The sequence below is a fragment of the Gopherus flavomarginatus genome, chromosome 8 (genome assembly GCF_025201925.1).
Source record: "Gopherus flavomarginatus isolate rGopFla2 chromosome 8, rGopFla2.mat.asm, whole genome shotgun sequence".
NCBI classification, from domain to species: domain Eukaryota; kingdom Metazoa; phylum Chordata; order Testudines; family Testudinidae; genus Gopherus; species Gopherus flavomarginatus.
Genome location: NC_066624.1, coordinates 115,099,411 through 115,119,364, shown reverse-complemented (window position 1 = coordinate 115,119,364; position 19,954 = coordinate 115,099,411). Strand labels below are relative to the sequence as shown.

The 19,954-nt window shown below is 40.7% G+C and overlaps 1 protein-coding gene across 29 annotated transcripts in view; it reads right to left on the bottom strand.

The window, feature by feature from the left end:
• The window catches only part of DLG1 (discs large MAGUK scaffold protein 1), a 443,566-nt gene that overhangs the window by 120,072 nt on the left and 303,540 nt on the right, over nt 1–19,954 (bottom strand). For all 29 annotated transcript variants that reach the window (XM_050963879.1, XM_050963878.1, XM_050963880.1 and 26 more), the window contains one exon: nt 1,641–1,767. In XM_050963879.1, the coding sequence (XP_050819836.1) occupies nt 1,641–1,767 (127 nt within the window). The remainder of the gene's footprint in view (nt 1–1,640; nt 1,768–19,954) is intronic.

Genomic DNA, 19,954 nt, shown 5'->3' with positions numbered 1-19,954 from the left:
GGTGGCTTCAGAATGCGGCCACCAACTCTTGATGGTGGCTGCTATGACAATTTTTCCTAACATACTTAACAAACTGTAGGAAAAACAAATAAATATGCACATATACATGCTCAAATCATACTGATAGCTTCAGTCAGGGTTTTTCCCTCCAGACTCAATAAAAAAAATCATGTACAGTTGTTTCTATTCTTTACTGGACCTAAACAGAAGAGAAACACAAATAAGGTGCTTTGCATGTTCTTGTCTTTTGTTGTTCTCTCTTTTGCTTTTTTGGTTGCTTTTTTTTTTTATCCTTGCTAGCTAGTAAGTCTGCTGCTGTGAAAAGTGATATTTGTATGTTTGTTAATATCACTTTCCCCTGCAGCATACTTGCTAGCTAGCTGGGAGGCAGTGAAAAGTGATATTAACATACATACAAATATCACTTTTCACAGTAGACTTATTAAGCCCTGTCAAGCCGAGTGACAAAATAAGCCTTGGATGGGGAGGTTGGTAGGGAAGCAGCAGGGACGGGGGGTGATCAGGGTGGTGGTGAGCCCAGAGTCTGCTGCTGTGCTTGAAACCCGGGAGCCTGCCGCTCACCCCCCACAGGACTGAAGCCAAAAGTCTGAGCCCCACAACCCCCGGGAAGGTGGGGAACTCACACTGGCTGTCTGCTCCTCTGGTGTCTGTGGCTCCAGAGGGGAGTAGGGCCCAACCCCTCCAGGCGACCCCAGAGGGGGGACCACAACTTCCTCTCACTAGGAGGCTGTGTCTGCAAGAAAAGCCTCTGGCAGCTGCTTGCGGCCACAGTGGCCGCATTTGAAAAACGCTGCTGGTGGAACAAGATTCACCCTCAGAGCCCTCTGGAACCTTTTTGGGCCCATTAATCTTTGAGAGTAGACCATTAGAACAGCTCCCTCACCCTGACAGGAGAGATGAACCCCAGCCTCAAACCACAGGAGGGAACGATCACTTTATGACAAATGTAAGCTTTCTAGGGAAAGTGACTGTCTTTTTGTTCTGTTTATCTAGTGCCCAGGTGCTATGGTAATACAATCAACCAACAAACCAACCACTGAGCCTCCAGTTCCAACCCAAAACCCAAATCTTAAGTGTGGCCATCTGTCTGAGTTGAGCCAGTACCTATCTGGGATAAGCCCATAGTCAGCAGGGTGGCCATGAAAACTTGAGCTGCTTCAGAAAATTCATCATCTACATGCAAATTCAACATAACCAATCTCTGTGTTTCCAATACTAATATAGTGAGAAATTCGGTCAGCTCACCACGTGACTTGGCAATGCAGCAGGGTGAATGGTACACTAAAAGCAGTGCCATCTTAATTCCACAGTGGAAACCACATACTAAGTGGGCACAATATATAATCCAGTTTTGGAGAGGGGGACCTTGTATACTTTAGGCTGAATGCAATCAGTATGGACACAACCATAGCAGTATTACTGAACACAACTAGAATAAATCAGCAAAACAATTGATAGGTCTTATGGAAATATTCACTAGTATTAAAAATATTTTTAGATTTACATTTATTTCTTAAAATATCTCACACTGACATTTTGATCATTTACATGTAAAATGCTAACTTTCCCGATTAACTAACCTGAACTGATCAGTTAAACTTGGATTAATCACTACTTACCTGGTTATCTCATCATCTCCAACCATTCCCTTGGGAATTGGGGAATATCTTCCTGGTGATGATGGTGGCAAAGATTGTGCCAAGTAGGAAGCTGGACTGATATGGTTATCCACTGGTTGAGAATAAGCTTAAAATAAAAGATACACGTGTTTAGGTGATTTAAAAAATGTACAAGTACCTGTGCAAATATAAAACATAGTATTATAGGGTGTTGTTTTAAAAACAAACGCATGTTTCTTTTCAGTCTAATAGTTCATTTAAAATGTCTCAGGTTTAGGATACTGTGCCATCATGGAAACTAAGCAGATTAATGCAAATTTCCCACACGGCTTCCTCAAATATGTAAATCAGTAATTCAAATAATTGTCAATTTGGTTGACTAATACTGCAAACAGTTAATTATTTATGCATTTATTTTTTAAATAGCAAACAATGCAAATAATAGGCACCAGTGAGGACAGGAATTATCTTTTTTGGCTAAGTTTCTATAACTTTATTGAACCTAAGATCCAAAAGTAACCTGTCCCGGTAGCAGTGAAAAGAGGTGAGGATTTAAGACAACTGCTGCTGCAGGATGTCACCAGTTTCCCACTCTTTCAGTACACAGATCCAGGGCATCCTAACATTTCCTAGGCCCGCTGGCTAACCTCATTTCCAGACCTAAAGAAAGCCATGGTATCCTGCACAGCCACTGCATGAAACAATTCCCGGGCCTTGTGCAAGTGCCTGTAGGTCTCTGCAAATCCAGCCTCCTCCTTTGGTGAAGTTGATGCCATATTCACAAGAAAAGGAGGGAGAATTAGTCCAACTCCAGATATCTGTGGGACTGGGAGCACCAATCATCCTCATACTCATTTTATATCCACTATGTGAAAATCTCACCCATGCTGGCAGCACCAGCTGCCACATAGTTACAGATTCATATATTTTCAAGGTGTGAAGGGATTATTATGATCGTCTAGTCTGACTTCCTGCCGAGCGCAGGCCAGAGACACTCATGCAGCGATTTCTGCATCAAGCACATTCACTCTGACTGAGCTATAGCACAGGTGTTAGAAAAACATACCATCTTATACTGCTAGGTAAGAGATTGAAGTCCAAGACCTCCATGGTAGCATTCTCTGAAATGTTTGCAGTTCCAAACGCAGGGCCAGACAGACAGGCAGAACTGCAGGGTCTCAATGCGTAGATAAGATGATGGTGTAGGGAGGAGTGGTTTCAATTTATTAGGAACTTGGGAAACTTTTGGGAAAAGGGGAGCCTATACAGGAAGGAGGGGCTTCACCTAAACCAAAATGGAACCAGACTGCTGGCATTTAAAATTAAAAAGGTAATAAAGCAGTTTTTAAACTACGGGCTGCAGGAACACTGACAGGTGTGGAGGAACATGCAGTTCAGACAGAGACATCCCTTAGGGGAGGATCTGATGAGGATGGAACACAAAATACCAGTAGGCTCTGATGAGAAACAGTCAAATGAAAAAAAGTCCCATTCAATTACATCATGTAATGGCAGACAGCTAAAAAGTGTCAATTTCTGAAATTGCTTATATACAAATACTAGAAGTCTAAATAATAAGATGGGTGAACTAAAGTGCCTCATATTAAATGAGGATATTAATATAATAAGCACCAAAGAAACCTGGTGGAATGAGGATAATCAATGGGACACAGTAATACCGGGTACAAAGTATATCGGCAGGACGGAACAGGTCGTGCCGGTGGGGGAGTGGCACTATATGGGAAAGAAAGCATAGAATCAAATGAAGTAAAAATCTTAAATGAACCAAACTGTACCATAGTATCTCTATGGATAGTAATTGCATGCTTAAATAATAAGAATATAGCAGTAGGGATATACTACCGACCACCTGATCAGGATGGTGCTAGAGACTGTGAAATGCTCAGGGAGATTAGAGAGTCTATAAAAATAAAAAATTTAATTCAAATCCCCCATTTTTATTGTTCTATTGACTGGGTACATGTCATCTCAGAATGGAATGCAGAGATACCTTAAATGACTGCTTAAATGATTGTTTCTTGGAGCAGCTAGTCCTGGAACCCTTAAGAGAGGCGATTCTTGATTTAGTACTAAGAGGAGCACCGGATCCAGTCAAAGAGATGACTAGAGCTGAACGGCTTGGTAATAGTGACCATAATATAATTAAATTTAACATTCCTGTGGTGGGGAAAATAGCACAGCAGACCACCATGGTAGCATTTAATTTCAGAAAAGGGGACTACACAAAAATGAGGAAGTTAAACAGAAATTAAAAGATAGAGTGCCAAAAATGAAATCCCTGCAAGCTGCATGGAAACATTTTAAAGACATCATACTGTAATAGAGGCTCAACTTAAATGTATACCTAAAATAAAAAACAGAGAACCAAAAAAGTTCCACCATAGCTAAACAGCAAAGTAAAAGAAGAAGTGAGAGACAAAAAGCATCCTTTAAAAAGAGTAAGTTAATTCCTATTGAGGAAAATAGAAAGGAGCATGAACTCTGGCAAATGAAATTTAACAATATAATTAGGAAGGCCAAAAAATAATTTGAAGAACAGCTAGCCAAAGACTCAAGAAGTAACAGCAAACATTTTTTTTAGTACTTCAGAAGCAGGAAGCCTGCTAAACAACCAGTGGGGCCTGATGGACAACCAAGATGCTATAGGAGCACTCAAGGACAATAAGGCCATTGCAGAGAAACTAAATGAATTCTTTGCATTCATCTTCATGTCTGAGGATGCAAGGGAGATTTCAACACCTGAGCCATTCTTTTTAGGTGACAAATCTGAGGAACTGTCTCAGACTGAAGTGTCATTAGAGGGGGTTTTGGAACATATTGATAAACTAATAATAAGTCACCAGGACCAGATGGTATTTACCCAAGAGTTCTGAAGGAACTCAAATCTGAAACTGCAGAACTGCAAACTGTGACACGTAACTTTCATTTAACTCAGCTTCTATACCAGATGACTGCAGTATACCTAATGTGATGGCAATTTTTATAAAAGGGCTCCAGAGGTGACCCCAGCAATTACAGGCCAGTAAGCCTACCTTCAGTACTGGGCAAACTGGTTGAAACTATAGTAAAGAACAGAATTGTCAGACACACAGATGAACATGATTTGTTGGAGAAGAGTCAACATGGTTTTTGTAAAGGGAAATCATGCCTCACCAATCTACTAGAATTCTTTGAGGGGGCTAAGAAGCATGTTGACAATAGTGATCCAGCGGATATAGTGTACTTATAGCTTTTGACAAGGTTCCTCATCAAAGGCTCGTAAATAAAGTAAGCTGTCATGGGATAGGAAGGAAGATCCTCTCATGGATCAGCAACCGGTTAATAGATAGGAAACAAAGAATGAGATAAATGGTCAGTTTTCGGAACGGAGAGGGATAGTCCCCCAGAGGTCTGTACTGGGACCAGTCCTATTCAACGTATTCATAAATGATCTGGACAAAGGGGCAAACAGTGAGGCTGTAAAATTTGCAGCTGAAACAAAACTACCCAAGATAGTTATGTTCAAAGCCGACTGTGAAGAGCTACAAAGGGATCTCACAAAACTGGGTGACTGGGCAACAAAATGGTAAATTAAATTCAACGTTGATAAATGCAAAGTAATGCACACTGGAAAACATAATCCAACTATACGTATAAAATGATGGAGTCTAAATTAGCTGTTATCACTCAAAAAAGAGATCTTGGAGTCATTGTGAATAGTTCTCTGAAAACAACCACTTGATGTGCAGCAGCAGACATAAAAGCGAACAGAATGTTGGGAATCATTTAGAAAAGGATAGATAAGAAGACAGAAAATGGGCAACAAAAATTAGGGGTATGGAACAGCTTAGGGATAGCTCAGTGGTTGGAGCATTGGCCTGCTAAACCCAAGGTTGTGAGTTCTATCCTTAAGGGGGCCACTTAGGGATCTTGGGCAAAAATTGGTCCTGCTAGTGAAGGCAGGGGGCTGGACTCGATGACCTTTCAAGGTCCCTTCCAGTTCTAGAAGATTGGTATATCTCCTATTATTATTATTCTTCTATATGAGGACAGATTAATAAGACTGGGACTTTTCAGCTTGGAAAATAGACAACTAAGGGGGGTATGATAGAGGTCTATAAAATCATGACTGGTGTGGAGAAAATAAATAAGGATGTGTTATTTACTCCTTCTCATAACACAAGAACTAGGGGTCACCAATGAAATTAAAAAGCAGCAAGTTTAAAACAAACAAAAGGAAGTATTTCTTCACTCAACGCAGTCAGTCAGTCTGTGGAACTCTATGCCAGAGGATGTTGTGAAGGCCAAGATTATAACTGGGTTCAAAAAAGAACTAGATAAATTCATGGAAGATAGGTCCATCAATGGCTGGGGCTACATGTAATGTCTAATAATCAGGATAAGCAGGGATGCTGTCCCTAGCCTCTGTTTACCAGAAGCTGGGAATGGCCTACAGGGGATGGTCACTTGATGATTACTTGTTTTGTTCATTCTCTCTGAAGCACCTGAGACTGGCCGCTGTCGGAAGATGCACCTTTGGTCTGACCCAGTATGGACATTCTTATGTTCTTAATTTAAAGATTTCAATTAATGAAGAAACTACTACACCCTTAGGTAAATTATTCCAGTGGTTAACTATACTCACTGTAAACATTTTTCACCTCATTTCTAGTCTGAATATGCCTAGCTTCATCTTCCACTGGATCTTGTCATGCCACTGTCTACTAGATTACAGAGCAACTATTATTGGAGCTGCTTTCACTAGATAACTACTTATAGACCTCCATTAAATCACTTTAGTCTCTGAATATAAGATGTTTTCCAGACCTCAGATCATTCTTTTAGCTCTTTTCTGAACCCTTTTCAGTTTGTCAATATCTTTTTTGAACTACAGACACCAGAATTGATGCATTCCAGTAACAGTTTCACAGAGGCTATAGCTCCTTACTCCTAACTTGATATTCCCGTTTATATATCCAAGGATCATTTTAGCCCTCCTAGCTACAGCATTGTACCGGGAGCACAATGTTTAGCTAGTTATCTACCATTATTCCTAACACTTGTCCTTGTTGAACCTCACCAGATTTCTTTTGGCCCAATCCTCTAATTTGTCTCGGTCCCTCTGTATCCTATCCCTACACTCCAGCATATCTACCACTCCTCCTAGTTTAGTGTCATTTGCAAACTTGCTGAGGGTGCAATCCACGCCATCCTCTGGATCATTAATGAAGATCTGGAACAAAACCGGCCCTAGGACCGACCCGTGAGGCACTCCACTTGATACCGGCTTTCAACTAGACATGGAGCCATTGATCACTACCTGTTGAGCCTGATGATCTAGCGAGATTCTATTCACCGTATAGTCCACACTTCTTTAGCCTGCTGGCAAGAATACTGTGGGAGACCATATCAAAAGCTTTGCTAAATTGGTATTCTACTGTTTAACAATGTGATTAAAGTGACGATTAATTGCAATTAATTTTTTAGTTAACCACACAAGTTAATTGCGATTAATCAACAGCTCTACAAATAAAGCTTGTCTTTCCAGTCCACTATAAGCACCCTATGTTTTCTACTCCTCTATTACTCAATCTGGAAAACAGACCTGTCCACATTCTTGCTAGATATAGGGAACATTTTTAGTAAGAAACACAGGAGTTACTGAAAAGTATCTGTGACTAATTTTGAAGTCAACAATGAAAATATTCATTGATGATAGTTCTTCTTTGTTTCCTTCACAATCATATCTAGTTTTCAAACAACAAGTAATTTATTGAACATTTTGCTATTTCTGCATTAAAAAACGTTATCTTGCATTACCCAATGTTAGTATCTGTCTACATTTCAAATTTTAGGGTGCAGTGTTTTAATTTGGCTACATCAAAGAATACGAAGAAACAAACACTGGTAAAATAACCTGAGCTTCCAGAATAAGCAATGCTTTTCAAATGAAATAATTACTAAACTGCACAACACAATAAAGGATACTAAATATAAAAATTGTCTGGAAAAAAATACTTACTGCTCAAAAATATGCCAGCATGTTTTGATTTCTATGTATCAACTACTTTTCTTGTTAAAACAAGTAGTGCTTTTTAAAATCAATCATAGCATATGACAATTAAGGTTCTATTTTGCTTTACTCACTTCAATTGGAAAATTACATAGTTCAGAATCTGATGGTTAGAAAAGCATAAAAAAAGGAAAATGTGGATTTTCATCAGCTAGTTTGCAATTAATGGCAAATATGTTTTAACAAGTGACTCTGTGCAATAGTTCTGTATATACTGTTCACACATTACAAATCTTTCCATTTCACCCAAATTAATTTACATTTATTTTTTAAACAGAGCTATTATAATGCACATTGTTTAGTAAGTCTGTTTGGGCTTTTTATACAAAAATTAAAATGGTCTTTGCTGAACTGATGTTTTTCTTAAAAAAGTTGGTTCAGATACACTTTTTAAAATTTGATTTTCACAAGAAAATTCTGTGGGTTAATGTTAATAAACAGATATTTACGTTTACAAATGTATCATGAAGATTTAAAACAACTGAACCTGGCTGTCAAACACTATAATCATTATTTACCTCAGAGTCTGATTATTCCACATCAGGGCTGGCCAAATCCTTTAGATCGTAAATTCTTTGGGGCAGGGACTGTCTTTTTGTTATATGTTTGTACAATGCTTAGAACAATGGGGCCCTGAACCATGACTGGGACTCCAAGGCGATACTGCAATAAAAAATTAAATATTAAGTAATAATGAGAAAAAAACCTGGTGCAAAGAGGAGTAACAAGGAATTCATAAAACGTATTCCTCTGTCCAGTTAAAAAGTTGCTTGTTCTTGCTTGCAAGTCACACCACCGTGTACTCTGGGTCAACACTAAAGCAGATGGAGAGGGAGTGCAAACATCAGAAAAGTCATGGTAAGCTCCAGCTCCAGTGCACTACTTTTAGTAGTAGTATTATCATAGCACATAAGAGCCCCAGTCATAGCCCAGAAACCCATTGCACTTGACTAGTGGCTCTCAACCTTTCAGATTACTATACCCCATTCAGGAGTCTGATTTGTCTTGCGTATGTCCCAAGTTTCACTTAACTTAAAAACTTCCTTACAAAATCAGAAATAAAAATACAAAAGTGTCACAGCACACTATTACTGAAATATTGCTTACTTTCTCATTTTTACCATACAATTGTAAATTAAATCAATTTGAATTCAAATATTATACTTACATTTCAGTGTATAGTATACAGAGCTGCATAAACAAGTCATTGTCTGTATGAAATTTTAGTTTGTACTGACTTCGTTAGCGCTTTTTCTGTAGCCTGTTGTAAAACTAGGAAAATATCTAGATGAACTGTTGTACCCCCTGGAAGACCTGTGCATACCCCTGGTTGAGACCCACTGCACTAGATGCTGTATAAACAGAACAAAAACATTGTAAGATGTCTAGGACAGGGACAATCTAAGAGTAAGATTAAGAGTAACAGTTTACATTATGAGAGAGAGAAAAAATGAGGAAATACAAGGAAATTATGACAATACTGATCAGCATGACAGGCAATGGTTTCAGCACAGCAGCAGCCTACCATTGTCAGTTTTTTTGTAGGCATCATAGAAATGCCCTTGCTATCTCCCTATGCATTTGAGTCAGTGGTCACTGCAAGTTCATACTTTTTCCTTCAGGCATTTGAAATCAAGGGGAAATTGTAAGAGTGAGGAACTGTTGGACAGGGAAGGCAATTTGAGCATTTAATTGTCTGACTGATTGGTAGTGGGTTATGCTGAATTGCACTGTTGCATTTTAGTTTCACAGAGGTATTATCTGTGATGTATTTTCAAGTTATGGGAAGGGATCCCAGAGGGTATGATAGCTGCCCCTTCTTAAACATCTAAACACTAGAGCTGAGAAAGGTATGCACACACTACAGTGCATTGTTTTGAAGGAGCTGGGGACAGAAAGGGAAATTTGACAATACAGGTTTCTTCTGAAATAGCAAGAAATTAAATTGAAATGGAAAACCAAGATTTTTTTGCCCACTGAGATGTACTGTGGTTGCTCACAAAGGCCAAATCAGGATCCAGACCCCTACTGACTGTCCTGGCCTGAACCTAATTTACACTGGCCTCACCATCTATTTAAGTATGATCCACCAGGCAAACATCACTGCAGGCAAGGCAACAGAACAAGTAAATAATGATAAGAATAGGTGACTACATAAAATGATTATATCAACAAGCCTTACTGGTACACATCTAGCCATTGTCAACTGGCAGAAATGAGTTTTGAGGAGAAAATTAAAGGAGAGCCCAATAGCTTTAATAGACTACATTCAGATGACATTCCAAGCATAAACAAGACACACAGATGTCTGAAGGAGAAGCTTAGAAGCTCAGTGTCTTGCCGGTCAACTTAGACATTTGAAATTTCATCCTGTAATCCCACAGAAACCAGGTGGGGGAAGCTGGTTATTGCTGACCACAGCTCTGAATCATTTTATTTAGAAAGATGCTCATGTACAGGTAAAACCAGGCAAAACTCTATCATAAAAGTTTCTGAAATAATTTGGTCTCTCTCCATTGGTCCCTGAAAAAATGTGTACAAATCCTCAAGATTTTCTACGCTACCTGCGAGGTTTAGAGGATGCACGGCAAAAGGAAACAAAGGTTCTTGAAATGAATTGTAAACCTTCACAATAAACACTTGAATTGAACAAAAGTTTAAATATGGTCATGTTATTAAGCCCCAGGGACGTTGGTTTTAATACACTGTTTTTTATAATGAAAATACAAATACGGAGGAGTTTATGAGATGGTTTGGTGTCGAGGACCTCCTGAGGAGATCTGCTAACACATTCCTGACCCTCCAGGGGGTGCATGAGATGAATGGCATGCTGTATACGGAAGTCCCATAACCAGAAAGCCTATTGGCACAGGGCTGACGAGCAGGCTCCGCCTTGCTTGTTGATGTAGAACATTGCAGTGGCATTGTCCGTCAGGATTTGGACCACTCTGCCCCTCAGGTAGGAAAGAAATGCCTGGCAGGCTAAGCATATTGCCTTGAATTCCCTGATATTTATATAAAGGGAATGATCTTCCTGTGACCAGGACCCTTGTGTGTTACTTCACACCAGGAATGAAAGGATGTAAAACAGAACTGTGACCACTAGATCCAGATCATGTCTGCCAGGAGTGCTTACTGATGCCAGTCATGTAAGTCCATGTGGCCCAGCAGCCGGGTGGTCATAAGCGGGTGGGCTCTCACATGGATGATGAGGTCCAACATGGCCTGAAACCAGAAATTTGGCAGAAAGGCCCTGGTCTCAGTGGAATCAAGAACTGCCCCTATAAACTCTATACACTGAACAGTGGTCAGAGTTAATTTCTACTTGTTTATAAGTAGGCCCAGATCATGACAGGTGGTCCACACCAGACTGAGGCTGTGCTGAACCTGGGCTTGTGACCTGTCTCTGACAAGCCAGTCTTTGAGGTACGGTTAAATCTGCATGCCTCAATGCCTCAAGTAAGCAGACACTAGTGCTATACACGCCGTGAAGACCCTTGGAGCAGATCAAAGGCCTGCGCCATGAATTGGTAATGGCAGTGGGCCACTACAAATAGAAGGAATCTCCTGTGTCCGTAGAAAATGGGAATATGGAAGTAGGCATCCTTTAGGTCGACGACAGCGGATCAGTCTCCCAGATCCAGAGATGGAATAACGGAGGCCACGGAGACCAAGTAGAACAGCAACTACTTGAGATACTTGTTGATGTGACGCAAATCCAAAATGGGCCCAAGACCTCCCTTGGCCTTCGGGATTAGGAAGTGTTGGGAATAGAACCCTTTTCACCTGATGTCTTGAGGAACTTCCTCCACAGCCTCAACCTGCAGGAGAGCTTCCACCTCCTGGACGGGTAACTGCTCATGAGAAGGGTCCTTGAAGAGTGACGGAGAAGGAGAGAGAGGTGGAGGAGAACTGCACGGTCTAACCAGATTTTATAGTGTGGAGCACCCAACAGTCTGAGGTAATTCGGACCCATTCAGTAAGGAATGGGGACAAATGGTTCAAAAATAAAGGGGCTGGATCCTGAGGTGAGTTTGGTTTGCCGTCTTCGTGAGAACCCTCAAAATGCCTGCCACTGGCCACCTTAGTGGCGAGCAGGACCCAACTGTGGAGCCAAGGAAGACGCGGCAGAGGGGTTGGGTTTAAAATCCTCCTCTTTCCTCCTGTAGGAGCTCTGCCGAGGCAGACTGAAGTATCTGGGCCGCGGCTAGAAATGCATCCTTCAGGTCTGAGGCACATAGAGCCCACGGGAGCGCAGGGAGCCTTGAGTCCTTCAGCCCATGCAGATTGGTGTCTGTCTGCTGTGCAAACAAGGTGTTGCCCTAGAAGGAGAACTCCTGGATGGAGAACTGAGCCTCGTAGAAAAGCCCCGAGGACAGCAGCCACAAACTGCACCACATGGTGACAGCCGATGCTATCGACCATGCTGCTTAATCAGCCACATCCAGCGCCACTTAGAAAGGAACCCTGGCCACTGCCTTGCCCTCTTCCAAGATGGCCGAGAACACTTGTCTTGCCTTCTGGGTAGAGAGTTTCTGAACTTGGCCACTGAGTCCCAAGTGTTGTAATCGTATCACCCTAGCAGTACTTGCTGATTGGCAACACGTAGTTAGAGGCTGGCACTAGAATATACTTTTCTGCCCAAAAGGTCAAGTTTCTTAGCATCTTTATTTTTAGGGGCTGCGCTGGATTACCCCGGTTTGGATCTCTCGAGACATCTAGATAGGCTTATATGTACTGCTGCAGAGGAGCCGGTGGTTGTGTACATGTAGGTACCAACGACATGGGAAAGGACAGGAGAGAGGTCCTGGAGGCCAAAGTTAGGCTGCTAGGCGAGAGATTGAAGTCCAGGACCTCCATGGTAGCATTCTCTGAAATGTTTCCAGTTCCATGCGCTGGCCCAGTTAGACAAGCAGAACTGCAGGGTCTCAATGCATGGATGAAATGATGGTGTAGGGAGGAGGGGTTTAGATTTATTAGGAACTGGGGAAGCTTTTGGGAGAGGGGGAGCCTATACAGGAAGGGGAGGCTCCACCTAAACCAAAACAGAACCAGACTGCTGGCACTTAAAATTAAAAAGGTCGTAGAACTGTTTTTAAACTAAGGGCTGGGGGAAAGCAGACAGGTGCGGAGCAGCACGTGGGGGAGGATTTATAAATGGAGATTCCCTCTGTCCTAATAAGGAGGAGAGGATGGAAAATGATAAAATACAGGGAGGATCTGATGAGGAACAGTCAAATGAAAACAAATCCCATTCAATTACATCATGCAGTAGGGGATCGCCAAAAAATGATAAGTTTTACCAATGCTAGAAGTCTAAATAATAAGATGGGTGAACTAGAGTGCCTGGTATGAAATGAGGATATTGATATAATAGGCATCACAGAAACCTGGTGGAATGAGGATAATCAATGGGACACAGTAATACCAGGGTACAAAATATATTGGAAGGACAGAACAGGTCGTGTTGGTGGGGGAGTGAAACTATACGTGAAAGAAAGCATAGAATCAAATGAACTAAATTTGATGAACTAAATCTTAAATGAACTAAATAGTACTATAGAATCTCTATGGATAGTAATTCCATGCTTGAAAAATAAGAATATAGCAATAGGGCTATATTACTGACCACCCTGACCAGGATCGTGTTAGTGACTCTGAAATGCTCAGGGAGGTTAGAAAAAAGAACAGGAGTACTTGTGGTACCTTAGAAAATAGAGATTAGAGAGGCTATTAAAATAAAAAACTCAACACTAATAATGGGAGATTTCAACTATCCTCACATTGACTGGGTACATGTCACCTCAGGAAGGGATGCTGAGATAAAATTTCTTGACATCTTCTTGGAGCAGCTGATCTTGGAACCCACAAGAGGACAGACAATTCTTGATTTAGTCCTAAGCGGAGCACAGGATCAGGTCTAAGAGGTGAATATAGCTGGACCTCTTGGTAATAGTGACCATAATAGAATTAAATTTAACATCCCTGTGGTGAGGAAAAATCCACAGCCGCCCAGCACAGCAACATTTAATTTCAGAAAGGGGAACTACACAAAAATGAGATGGATAGTGAAACAGAAATTAAAAGATACAAAAGTAAAATCCCTGCAAGCTGTGTACAAACTTTTTAAAGACACCATAATAGAGGCTCAACTAAAAGGCATACCCCAATCTCTTACTATGAAGAGAACCAAAATAGAGCCACCGTGGTTAAACAACAAAGTAAAAGAAGCAGTGAGAGGCAAAAAGGCATCCTTTTAAAAAGCGGAAGATAAATCCTAATGAGGAAAATAGAAAAGAGCATAAACTCTGGCAAAAGAAGTGTAAAAATATAATTAGAAATGCCAAAAAAAAATTTGAAGAACAGCTAGACAAAGACTCCAAAAGTATAAGCAATTTTTTTTTAAATATATCAGAAGCAAAAAGCCTGCTAAACAACCAGTGGGGACACTGGATGATCGAGATGCTAAAGGAGCACTCAAAGACGATAAGACCATTCAGATAAACTAAATGAATTCTTTGCATTGGTCTTTACTGTTCAGGATGTGAGGGAGATTCCCAAACCTGAGCCATTCTTTTTGAGTGACAGATCTGAGGAACTGTCCCAGATTAAAGCGTCATTAGAGGAGGTTTTGGAACAAATTGATAAACTGAACAGTAATAAGTCTCCAGAACCTATTGTAGTCACTCAAGAGTTCTGAAGGAACTCAAATGTGAAACTGAAATCTATCATCTGTAACCAACAATTTAAATCAGTTTCTGTACCAAATGATTGGAGGATAGCTAATATGATGCCAATTTTTAATAAGGGCTCCAGAGGTGACTCTGGCAACTACAGGCCAGTAAGCCTGACTTCAGTACCAGGCAAACTGGTTGAAATTATTGCAAAGAATACAATTGTCAGACATATAGATGAGTATCATTTGTTGGGAAATAATCGACAGTTTTTGTAAAGGGAAATCATGCCTAATCAATCTACCAGAATTCTTTGAGGAAGTCAATAAGCATGCGGACAAGGGGGATACAGTGGATGTAGATTTTCAGAAAACCTTTGACAAAGCCCTTCACAAAAGGCTCTTAAGCAAAATAAGCTGTCATGGGATAAGAGGGAAGGTTCTCTCATGGATTGGTAACTGGTTCAAAGATAGGAAACAAGGGGTAGGAATAAATGGTCAGTTTTCAGAATAGAGAGAGGTAAATACTGGTGTTCCCCAGGGATCTGTACTGGGCCCAGTCCTATTTAACATATTCCTAAATGATCTGGAATAAGGGTGTCATGAACAGACAGTAAAAGTTAATAGAACAGAAGTACTTCATATCTCTTTTGTCTGGAAAGGGTTAACAAGATCAGTGAGCCTGGCTGTCACCTGACCAGAGGACCAATCAGGGGACAGGATACTTTCAAATCTTGAGGGAGAGAAGTTTTTGTGTGTGCTGTTAGTGTTTGGTTGTTGTTCACTCTGGGGGCTCAGAGGGACCAGACGTGCAACCAGGTTTCTCTCCAATCTCTCCGATACAGGCTCTTATAAGTTCAGAATAGTGAGTACTAGGTAGACAAGGCGAGTTAGGCTTATGGTTGTTTTCTTTATTTGCAAATGTGTATTTGGCTGGAAGGAGTTCAAATTGGTATTTTGCTGAAAGGATTTTAATTTGTACTTGTATACTTAGGCTGGGAGGGTATTCCCAGTGTCTATAGCTGAAAGACACTGTACCTATTCCATCTTAAATTTACAAAGATAATTTTTACTGTTTTTCTCTCTTTAATTAAAAGTTTTTCTTGTTTAAGAACCTGATTGTTTTTTATTCTGGTGTGAGACCCCAGGGGACGGGATCTGGATTCACCAGGGAATTGGTGGGGAGAAAGGAGGGAAGGAGGAGAGAAAGGTTAATTTCTCTCTGTGTTAGGATTACTTTCTCTCTCAGGGAGAGTCTTGGGAGGGGGAGAGAGAAGGAGGGGGGAAGGTGAATTTTCCTCTCTGTTTTAAGATTCAAGGAGTTTGAATCACAGTGATCTTCCAGGGTAACCCAGGGAGGGGAAGCCTGGGAGAGGCAATGGTAGGGGGAAAGGGTTTACTTTCCTTGTGTTAAGATCCAGAGGGTCTGGGTCTTGGGGGTCCCCGGGCAAGGTTTTGGGGGGACCAGAATGTACCAGGCACTGGAATTCTTGGTTGGTGGCAGCGCTACAAGTACTAAGCTGGTAATTGAGCTTAGAGGAATTCATGCTGGTACCCCATCTTTTGGACGCTAAGGTTCACAGTGGGGAATTATACCATGACAAAGGGGTAAACTGTGAGGTGGCAAAATTTTCAGATGATATAAAACTACTCAAGATAGTTACGTTCCAGGCAGACTGCGAAGAGCTACAAAAGGATCTCACAAAACTGGGTGACTGGGCAACTAAACTGCATTTCATCTGCCATTTTATGTTGATAAATGATAAAATTTAATGTTGATACATGCAAAGTAATGCACGTTGCAAAACATAATCCTAACTATACATATACGATGGAGTCTAAATTAGTTGTTACCACTCAAGAAAGAGATTGGTATGTCTACACTGCTATTTTTAGCCTGGTAGTGAAAGCCCAAATCAGTTGACCCGCGCTCTGAGAATCACAGTTGTGGATTTTTGTTGTTGTTTTGTGTAGTGTAGACATACCCATAATCTGCTGCACCAACTGAGGCCTGCAGGGATCATCTGGTAAGCAATTTGCCCTCCTTGATGAGTGCACTGAACTGTAGCTTATCCTCCTGCGGGTCTTTGTCAGTGAATTCAGCAAACTTAGTATAATTAATAAAAGTATACTTTTACATTACTTCCTGATGATACATTGCTATGAAGAACTGTAAGCTGGTTGAAGTACTGTAAAAACTTTTATCCCACAGAGGTTTAAGTGTTTAACTTCTTTTTCAAAATGGATGGATATAGCAAGATGTTGTCTGCCTCTTTCAGCGACTGCTTGAATTACTAATAAATTCAGAGCAGGGTGTGTAAATAAAAATTCTGCTCCTTCAGCTGGCATAAATATTTCTTCTCCATTCTTTTTGGCATAGGGCATATGTGGCTGGGGTTTGCCAGACCATTGCTGCTCGTTCTAAGATGGCCTCATTAATTGTCAGAGTCATTTTTCTGGGCCCCACACACTGGAGAATCTCCAACAGTTTGAGGAGTGTCCCTCACTTCCCTCAGAGGGATGTGAAGTGTGTTTGTGCTCCTCTTTAGCAGGTATTGAAACTGCCTGTTGTCATCAGGTGATGAAGGGGAGCACAGTGCAACCATCTCATCTGGGGATGATAATAAGAACCCTCTGAGAGCTGGTGGTTCTCTCGAATCTGGTTTTCTTTCTTCCTCCACTGGCTCATTGGTTCAGGATCCTCTCTGTGAAGAGGGGGTTGTTCTGATTTCCAAACAGACTTACAGACTTGGAATACTGCATGCATGAGTCCCACAGGCCCCAATAAGGCCAGCTGCAAGGGCTGAAATGGAAATTGAGATGGTCCCCATGGAGTAGGGTGCCCATAGTCCCAAAGGGCATAATCTCTCCTATGACATAAGGATGGTGCTCAAGAAACTCTGGAACCTTTATCTGGACTGATCCCTTGTCTCTACAGGAGTGATGATGTTCTTCCACTAATACCCGACTTTCAGAAGAGGAGGCAGCTTCCAATTCCATGGGCAGGTCCATCAGTGGGGAGCCTTGTTATGCCCTGGCTGGCAGAGGTATTAGTGAAGACTTTCCCTTCCAGGAACCCTCTGGACCGATGGTGTGGGGATTTTCCTTGTCAGGATTGGTTCCGACAGGATTGGGGATTCTGGGTCCAAGAGGATGTCAATATTCTCAGGAGTGGTGTATCTATCCCCTGCTGTGAGGGAGTGGAAAGGACTATTTTCTTTTTGTGGCACTGACAGAGTTGGTCTTGTCATGGTCATCGGTGCTGACAACTCTTTATCATGGCACAACAGCACTGTTAGGGTAGGAGTCATCCATTGTTTCTCACTTGCTGAATCAGGGCAGTCTTGCTTTTCAGGCTGGGAGACTGGTACCATGATCTTTGCGAGCTCCTAGCACTCCCATCCCGGGCCACGGATTCTCACCTGATTCGGAGGATGTTGGAGAAGAGATCCTTTTCTTGTGAAAGTGTTTCATCGCTTCCTTAGGCCACTGTTTGGAGTAGTGCTTAGCATTACTCTTATCAGCCCCAAACCAGATGTCACTATGCTCAGAGGAGCACTTTTTGATGGCTCTGCACAATGTATGGGGGGGCGTATTTTAAGCCAGGGTCAAACTGCGGGGTCATAGCATGATCCATTAGGAATCTCTGAAGACTATACTCATGGGTTTGACTGAGATTTTGCCTGATGATTGCAAAAGGCCCAGGGACAGGAAAAGCAGTTTGTAAACCCTGGGATCTTGGGTATGCTAGTCATCCCATACAGGGGATTGGGGGGTGGGTGTTAGGGTAGAGGAAGACCACCAAAGCTCTAACCACTAAAAATTAGACTAAAACTATAAAATCTAAAACTGTGTATTATCTAGAAAATATTTAAAATATTTACAGTTTGATGCACAAGCAGCTAGCAAGCGCTGTGGAGACAGAAGAGGTTCCACTTCTGGCCAGGATCAGCAGAAAGGAACTGAAGGCGAAATCAGTCCACATTGTTCCTTATACAAGCTGGAGAAGGGCTAAGGCATGGATCAACAGACTGACAGCAAGAACTTTCTGGTCTCCGGTGCATGAAGAGCATGCACAGCCAGAGGAATACACATACGGACTACCGCTTAAAGGACAATATGTAGTATTCTCATTTTCAGATTGGGGAAACAGACTCAGATATTAAGCATTTAGGCCAAACCCACACAGCAAATAAGAAACACAACTAGGACTGGAATTTGAACCTTCCTGGTACCCAGTCCTTTGCTCAATCCACTAGACCATTTCTGGCACACAAAGTAGAATATACGTAAATTATTTATAATGTAGATTAAATCTGTAATCAGTATCGTATTTCACCAAAAGTTTAAGTGACTCTCTCTTCTAGGTGAAAGTCTCTATTATTTCCTACTGTAACCTCATTCCAAAAATCATTCTCCCCTTTCACTGCATATACTATCTCTTTAAAGACCTCATCAGTCTTATAGATATTCTATTTCCTAGCTCTTAGCACATCTCTCATCATATCATTATATTGGTATTAATGGTAGCTGCTGAAAGTGGATGATAGGCTTGCATAATCAATATACTCTGTTGCAGTCTGTTTTGCCTAACAGCAGCAATGACGACTCCTACAGATCAATAAAACTCATTTGTTGATCACAACAAATAAGGGAACAGCTAAAAGTTGCTTATGAGTCAGGGACAGAAAATGAAAAATCACTATATATAGATGTATAAATACATGTCTGTACGTACAAATAAGGACGTGTTACAGTAAAAAATGGAAAACGATTCTAGACTTGTCTGGCACTCAAATGTACTATATTTTATAAGACACAGAACAACAACAAAAAGGCCAATTTCCTTTCTGTCCAACTCTAACACAAGTAAAATACCTAATTTTGCAGACTGGTACAGAAATGTATTCACATGGAATATATATTGATATGAGAATATTTTAAGCTTACAATATTTCTTATGAAAACCACACCACAGATACATTAATAAAATACATGCTTGTTAATTTATTATTTTTAAAAATTAAAGACAACAATCCTACAGGTCAAAATATTAAATTTTTTAAAAAGCTTGCAAACTACAAGTTACAGAAATACTACACTGAAATTGAATGTCTAAAAACAAGTGTTTTCTTTTCTACTGTTCATTATATTTGCATTTTGCATCACTTTGGAGGGAAAAAAGATTGCAATATTTAGTAAGTTTTGTGTGAAAAACTGCTTAAGGTTCTTCTTAAATATTACTCAAAAATTAATGCATCACATATTAAACCTAAAAAAATTTATATCTTTCCATCTTGCAATTTTGGAAGGATTATTTTCTAATTCAGCGAAAAAAGTAATTTCATTTTTAGAAAAGATCCATGTTTAGCTGGAAAGGAGACATAACAGCAATTAAAAAAAAAACCACAACCAAAACTAACATTTTATGAAGCCCTTAATGAAGAACTATTTCCCAAAACTCAATATAAATGTGCATCTCTAAATGATAATTGCTTAGAACCAATTGACTGTTTTATGACAAATTGAGTGAATTCCTAAAATTAACTCAAACAATAATTGGTAAAG